Source organism: Etheostoma spectabile, unplaced genomic scaffold (genome assembly GCF_008692095.1).
Source record: "Etheostoma spectabile isolate EspeVRDwgs_2016 unplaced genomic scaffold, UIUC_Espe_1.0 scaffold273, whole genome shotgun sequence".
NCBI lineage: Eukaryota > Metazoa > Chordata > Actinopteri > Perciformes > Percidae > Etheostoma > Etheostoma spectabile.
This window is the reverse complement of record NW_022605577.1, coordinates 1,277,785-1,286,238: the sequence shown is the minus strand read 5'-3', so window position 1 is coordinate 1,286,238 and position 8,454 is coordinate 1,277,785. Positions and strand designations below refer to the sequence as shown.

Sequence of the window (8,454 nt, the reverse complement as noted above, 5' to 3'; positions counted from 1 at the left end):
ACGGACAAGGGCAGGTCACGGCAGCAGCGAGCGGAAGAGGGAAAATGTCTTTATTAGAGGAACAGCAAATGCAACGTCACGAAGAACTGTTCAGCTCCCTTAAAGATGAACTCGGTCTAAAAGGGGACTTGAGTCCTTCTTCCTCCTCTTCGTCCTCCTCTTCCTCATCTTCTTCTGGGAGAAGGCACTCTTCGCATCCGTCCAAAGCCCTTCCGGTCCCAGGTAAGCCCTGCACAGAAAGGCCTCAAAGGAATAGGTTGACATTTTGAGAAATACACAAATTTTCTTTTAATGCAAGGTAAAAAAAAAAAGTTGATACCACTCCTGTATCGAGCTAGAGCCTGCAGCCAGTTAGACATAAGCTAAGTTTCCGTCCATTTGTCAATCGAAGTTCGGTAAAAAAATGCAAAAAAAAAGCTGGTGAAAGTGTGTTTTCATCCAATAAAAACCCGTGCGTAGTGACGTCACATGCTGTTTTGCGATCAAATTGGTATATTGAATTGATTTGAGACATTTTAAGGTGTTTCCATTCACTTTCGCACTAAATCCCATTCAAGCGAACTTTTGCGAACTTTTTTGAGACAAAATGGATCACGCCACCATGTCTACCAACAAAGGATTAATATTGCACAAGTTGTAATAGTGCTTATGTGCCAGCTGATAGCGACATATCAACACATTGCTTTGACGATGGAGATGCAACTTGCCTTTAATTTTCCATTGACTCTGCAGGACGTCCCACGGCTTGTCCTAACGTTTGTCGGCCATTTCCTTCGCGAGTTCCTGATACATTTTATTTAAAAAGTCTCTTGTCTCCTCGTCTGTCCACTTCCATCTGTCTTTTACGCCCGCCATGGGTACTACCAGAGAGGAAATACTGGGGGAAAAGACCACACAAGGGTTAAAATATCGGGTGAACAGATTTCTAAACTAAAACCAAGACACTTTGCACGTGACTGTAGTGCTCGGAACAAAAACACACCAAACAACAACACCCACCACACCACACACACACACACACACACACACACACACACACACACACACACACACACACTTTTTAACGTGAACATGTGCCAACCCAGGTCAGACATAGACACAGACAGATTACACACAAACAGTACACGTAGACCTATAACATGCTGGGTTATCTCAATATACATGAATTGGTATGTGGCCTACATATCTAATATTAAAAGACATTGAGTGAGTTTTGTTTGGGACCAACTTCATTCAGAAGCATTCTTTTTGGAAAATGCACCCACTGAACTTTTTATGAAAAGGTTGAATTATTTGGAACTGCTGCCACAGGCTTGAACAAAAGTTATGGTAACACATTACAGTAAGGGTATATGAATTATGATTTCATGCATGAATTAATTAACGATTGGTGCATTACTTCATTCCTTTATATCTTATGAATGATCAGCAGTTGACATGAGTTCATAGCATGATAATGCAGAAAAATAAATAATCATGCTTAATAAATCATAATTTATAATAATGTGCCCACATACATAATGATTTAGTTGTGTTTATGTATGAGATCACAAATGACAGACTATGAACATGTCAACTCTTGAGGATTCATGGGATATTAAGGAACGCAGTACTACATAAATCAGTAATAACATAATGCATAATAATACATAATTCAATTAATTCATGCATGATAATTCATGTACCCGTACCGTATGTGTTACCAGTGTTATTCTAACCAACAACACACACACACACAACCACATCCACCCACCCACACACACACACACACACACACACACACACACCACTCCACTCACACACACACACACACACACAGCAACACACACACACACACACACACACACACACACACACACACACACACACAAATGTAATCTCATTTGATAGAGCAGTTAGCTTCCCTATTGGAAACATTTATTCTGCATATTTGTTAGGAGTGAAATATTACCATAATTTTTTAATGGTTAATTTTGGGGGATTTTTCCCTTTTATTGTAGTGTCACGCAGCCAGTGTCCAATAGGAAGAGGCGTTGCAACAATATTTACAAATACACATCACAACGCTGGCTGCACAGATTATGCAGACGCACACTGCTACCATTGACTCACACACACATACGCTGGATGCTTTATTAGTCTTTCTACATGGGTTTAGTTAGTAGTTTGGGGGGGGGCAGTAGCTCAGTCACTAGGGTTGTTGGGTTGGTAACCAGACGGTTGCTGGTTCAAGTCCCCATATGGACCAAAGTCTAGTAGTGGACTGGTAGCTGGAGAGGTGCCAGTTCATCTCCTGGGCACTGCCAATGTGCTCTTGAGCAAGGCAACGAACCCCCAACTGCTCACGGTGCTTTTTCATGGGCAGCCCCCCCCACTCTGACGTCTCTCCATTTAGTGCATGTATAGGTACTCAGCATGTGTGTGTAGTTCAAGCCTGTGTGTAAAAACACTGCAATTTCCCCTTGTGGGATTAATAAAGTATACATTATTATTATTAATGATCGGGCTGTAATAAGACCACCTCGGCTATGTTGTCGCTGACAACAGGGTCAATTTCTTAGTGGTTGGTGTAAACCGGGACATTTTAGAGTCCCGACCGGCTTTTGTCGGGACTCAGGACACGCAGCTCAAAATCTGGACTGTCTCCCGGTCAAACCGGGGTCTGATTCATTTGATTTTTGGGGAAAATATTAAACCATAACAAGCACTGACGTCAATCACTTAAGTCACCCTGCCACTCTCACGCTACTCACCGAAATTTTCTTGCTTTTAGAACAAATCCATACTCTCTAGCTTTATATTTAGCGTAGGGACATGAGAGTGGCATCTATATATTCATCTCCCTTTAAGTAAAGGCACATTTCCCAAAATTTCTAACTAGTCCTTTAACCATGGGGAATATCTGAGAATGTGGTTAATTAAACCTGCCACAGGACATTTTTAATATTCGTGGGTATTCTTTGTGTTTTCCGGAGCCACGAGTGCTGATGAATCATTTCCCTGAATCATTTTCACTGTGAAACTCTATCACCTATTGGGCGAGATTTTCTGAAAATAACATCTGCATCCAATGATAACCACATCTTTCAGTTGATTTTCGAACCACCAAGCAACACATAATTTGCTTTGATTATGATTGCTTCCATCCATCTGGGAGAGAGGGATTTTTGGCGTTCAATTGTCGTTTGATTTTGACAGAGCACAGCAATGTTCTCCTAGAACAGGTGTTGTTTTTGGTTATTTTTTTTGACTTTCCTTTTAGATCATTTTCCTTTATCCTTCTCTTCACAGATGGTGGCAATTTTCGATCTTCCACCATGGACGGTGGCCATTTTAAGTCTTCCACTAACACAGAAAATGGCGGACATTTTAAATCCTCCCCGTTGGAAAATGAGACAGGTTGTCACCTCTCTACATCCTCCTCTTCTCCGCTGGCTTCCACATCCGTTCTGACAACGCCTACTCCTGGTCTAACCACTCCCACATCTGGACTGACCACGCCCACCTTCCCACCTGGTAGCCTATCGGGGAAGCCCATCGCAGTCCAGCAGAAGCCCACAGCGTATGTCCGACCAATGGATGGCCAGGACCAGGCTCCTAGTGACTCTCCCCAGCTCAAACCCCCCTTAGTGGCCACAGAGGGATTTAACAACGGTCAGCCTTATGGAGGAAACTCTGGGAATGCCAAGAACAAACTGCCAAAACTGAGTCTCAGCCACGCAGGGGAGGTAAGACAACAACCACTATGACGTATACTGTTACCAGGGTATTTTTGGGGGGGTTTTCAACAAGGGCCTGCCTGGGGCCAGTCACAGACTGATGGCAGCATTAAAGTAGAGCCCAATTGTTTTTGTTATAACAGAATCATGGACAAAATAGTGAATTTGAGAAGTGAAGTTAGTGCTAAAAGCTAACTGGAGATTTAAAGTATGACTACCTCTATGTTTCCAAGCGGGATGCCCCACTGTAACTGCAGCTTAAATATCGTGTTAAAAATACATGAAATTTTATGATTCCCAGTGGCTTATGCCTGGTTAGGGGCCACTACTGTAACGCCAGGTGGGCTAACAGGCTTGCAATGCAATGAGAGAAACCCTGATTACTATCAATATCAAAGTCTTTAGTAATAAACACTGGTTTGGAACACTAAAACAAATTTCTGGTGATCCATTTTCTCAGTTGAATTGTAAATAGTTTTCGCTCCAGATACCTGCGCAGCTCGGCATGTACAGCAGTGGACATGCCACTAAGGTCTTTTATATAGACCTCGGTGGTCCCCTAAAACTGTATCTGAAGTCTCTTTTATATAGCCCTTAGTGGTCCCTAGTACTGTATCTGAAGTCTCTTTTATATAGACCTTAGTGGTCCCCTAATACTGTATCTGAAGTCTCTTTTATATAGACCTTAGTGGTCCCCTAATACTGATCTGAAGTCTCTTTTATATAGACCTTAGTGGTCCCCAATACTGTATCTGAAGTCTCTTTTATATAGCCCTTAGTGGTCCCTAATACTGTATCTGAAGTCTCTTTTATATAAACCTTAGTGGTCCCCTAATAATGTATCTGAAGTCTCTTTCCAAAAATTCAGCCTTGGTGCAGAATTACAGCCACTAGAGCCAGTCCACAATGAGCTTTTGCATATTAATGTTAAAAAACCTCATAAAGTGACATTTCCATGCCATGGGACCTTTGAAACTCGGCTCCATTCACCTAATTTCCTCATTCGTAATTAATATGAATGATAAATCCACCTTTAATTCTTTATTTTGCATTGTTTCGAGTACGACAGCATGACATATTGTATAAACAAATTGAATTAAAAGAACAAAGATGTAGACTAATTATTATTCGGGTACAATGCCATTAAGATAGTTTATTTAATTTAACCATTTGCACTATCATATGGTAATAACACCTATTCTTATAACTTTATTTTTAGGGATTGAATGAATCCATCCATTCTTAAACGCATTGACATTACTCTAAGGGTATAAATCATACCTTCATGGCAAAAAAATATCAAAAAGGTCTTCATGAGTTGGTTAACAGTGACACATGTCTGTCTGTGCTTCTGATGTCATAGGTTTGAGGGCATGTTTGCATTTTTTGATACAGTAATACCAGCAACTCTCTTTTTTACCGAATCCATTATTATTTTGTTAAACGATATTAAGGTGGATATTCTCACATTTGGCTAATTGAAATGTCAAATGAATCTGACAGTACCAAACTCCTCCACAATTTGCTCTCTGACTCACTCACTTAGCTCCCTGTCCTGCTCTCTCTCCTCCCCCCCCCCCTCTCTCTCTCCCTCTATCTATCTCTCACTCACTCACTTTCCTTTTCAAAACTGCAAGAAACACCAGGCTTGATGATGATGCGTTTGTGTGCTGTGAAACTGGTTGACAAGCGAGTAGTCATCCATATCGGGCAAGCCAGCTGTTCCTGTGCTTTGATAGTGTGTGTGTGTGTGTGTGTTTGTGTGTGTGTGTGGGTGTGGGGAGGGGGGGGGCACTCCAAATGAGCCCGAGATGGAGCTTTGAGCATATGGCACACCGAGAAGGGAAGAAAAAAAAAAAAAGCAAAGGGAGACAGGGAGGGAATTAAAATGTACTTTACTTTTAACACTTTCTTACGGAGGATGAGAAAGAGAGTCATGGCCGTGAGTGGTTTTCCTTTCACTTTGTACCCCCCTCCACACACACACACACACACACACACACACACACACACACACACATCCACCGTTATCACCTGCCTACTGCTTAGTTTTCACTCCTCTCATATTTACTCCGGGGAGAATTTATTGGAAGGAAAATGGAAACTCAATGCAGGACCGAGGCGGAGGAAGAGAGGGGTACGAGAGAAAAAGGGGGAAGACTGATTATAGGGGGGTGGTGGTGGGGGGTGGGGGGTAGAGGACGAGGACAAGAGTAAGGAGGGATAGAGGAAGACAATGAGTGACTGATTACGGCACCTTATCGCAGCTGTATTTATTCTGATTAGATGAGTTATTGGATGTGTTCTGCAGCTTAAGCAAATAGCGGCAAAACGGAGGATTGAGGCCGACAACGAGAGGCCAAATGAAAGACTTTGAGAATCCTGCCGCTCACTTCCCGTCGGCACACAAGGTTAAATGTCCACATTTACCCTTTTGATTGTTGAATGTGTGAACTGAAGCTTTGGCATCATAGCAACAGGAGGAACAGTGGTTGTACTAACGCGCCACATAAGCGCTAGAGCAGGAAAATCCATTTCTGTGGAGTGAATCCGCATGATTGATTTCCCATTTTAACGATTTGCAAATGAGTTCACGTGTCACGGATGTGTTTCAAATACTTTGGCTCACGCTTTTGTGATTTTTTGCGAGTGCGTGTTGTGTGTGTGTGTGTGTTTGTGTGTGTGTGTGTGTGTGTGTGTGTGTGCGCAACAGGCCTTTAAGCTAATGTGGAAGCCTTCTGTTAGCTCTATAGAATTATTGATTTGAGTTATTCCCAAGTGTTGGTTGTGTGTGTTTGTGAGAGAGGATTGATTCAGTGTGAGATATTGTAGCTGTTAATACTGCTGTTTCATTACGTATACAAGTCACCAACAGCATGCCAATAAGAATACCTTATATCACAGTAAAATTAGAACTATAGTTAGAGCAAGTTTACTCAAAAGCTCCTGTTTCTTATTGTAAATTCACTTGAATGTTTGAGCTTTGAGTTTGGTACAAGAACGCTTCCCTGAGCTCACCTTAAATCTGTGTCCAACACCTGGACATGCCAGCAGAATGTATGACATCACAACCAGTTTGGAGCCAATCACTGTCCTCAGAAAATGTCAGGGCGGGGGGCCGTGTCCATGGGCAGCCCCCTCGCTCTTCTCCAATTTCTCCAATGCATGGGCATTTATTTCCTGTGTGCGTGTAATAAAATGTGAAAAAAAGTGAAAAGAATGGAATTCTCCCATGAGGGATTAATAAAAGTATACATAATTATTATTATTATTTATAGGTCATGTTTGTAAATGAGAATTGGTTCTCAAAACAGTTTACCTGGATAAATAAAGGTTAAATAAATAAATAAAAAAATATAAAATTCAGCTTAGGCTAAGAGTACGCGCAGCATTTCATTGGTTCTTACGGCTCTTTGGGTCCCCTTTTTGCTATTCTCATTGGGGGAAAATCTTTAATTATCGAAGACTAACACGGACCACAAGATTTTTCGCAGTTTCTACCCCGAAGCCATTACCATACTGAACTCCGAACTGAAAGCACACCCCGAAATATACATGCCAGCATGAGTCCATTTCTTTATCAACACACTTTAATGTCAGAAAAGGACTTTTATGAAATGGAATTTTGATAACATACCACTTTTTGATTGCAGACATTGGAGTGTATGGTAAAGTTGATAGCAGAGATGTGAGGATGGATGGATGATGAATAGGAACATTATTTATTCATTTTTTTGAGTCCACAGTAACACTACTGTATACGAGTAGAATTACAGTAGAATGCTGTAAAGTTACATTAAAACCTTGCCAAAATGACAAAATCACAGTAGTCTAAGTAATGCAGTTGAAATCACAGTAGTCAAAGCATTACTGTAAAAAGAAAATCACAATATGGCTACTATAGTACTGTAAATAGCTTTTTTAACTTATGTTGTGTTTAATTTGTTACGCCCCAGTCTAGGGGTGCCTAGGACGCAACATAGAGCCCGATTAATTTTCCCCATTTATCCCCGTCCCCCAAGCAGCCACAAAAACATAGTAGGTCCAAGTATTTTTATTGGACACATCAAATAGATTTGTTGAATATGGTTAAAAAACAAGAACCAAAACTACCTAAACTGTAGGGTGGCCTATTATCAAAACAACAAACAAAAACAAACCCTGTCTTGAAAACAAAAAATAAGATAAATAACAAACCAAAAAGAACAACAACGACTACCTTTTAACTAAAAAACAGGAGAAAACTAAACCACCTAAAAGGTCCACCCATACAATACGAAAACTGAACATTACACAATCAAAGAAACTAAGTGTGGCAGGTTGGGAGGCAAGGAGAACGGAGCGGCCTGTGGGTGCCCTCGTGTCTCTCGACGGTCGCCACTTTGGCCTTTATAGGACAGTGGTGCGCAGCTGCGCCAATCACGAGTAGGACTCAGCGGACCCCACCAAGCAGCACCCGAGGGACGGCACAGCCTATTTACATAGGGAGAGAGAGATAGGACATGCGCACACACACACACAGCGACACACCAAACACGACCCCAGTCGTAACAAATTGTTTTGTATTTTACAATGAATACATAAAAATACTGCAATTGGAAGTACGGTACCTTTACTGTAAAATAATTCACAGTAACTTGCTTGCTTGAATGCACCTAAATTCCATTGTATGTTTAATTTGTACACTGAAAAAGTATCTATCTATCTATCTATCTATCTATCTATCTATCTATCT

General features: G+C 41.3%; 1 protein-coding gene across 1 annotated transcript in view; it reads left to right on the top strand.

Annotated features, from left to right (window-relative positions):
- The window catches only part of aff2 (AF4/FMR2 family, member 2), a 197,518-nt gene that overhangs the window by 9,465 nt on the left and 179,599 nt on the right, over positions 1–8,454 (top strand). The window contains 2 exon segments of the mRNA XM_032510839.1: positions 1–222; positions 3,292–3,728. The exon segment at positions 1–222 is cut by the window's left edge and continues 7 nt beyond it. Coding sequence (XP_032366730.1) covers positions 1–222; positions 3,292–3,728 — 659 coding nt within the window.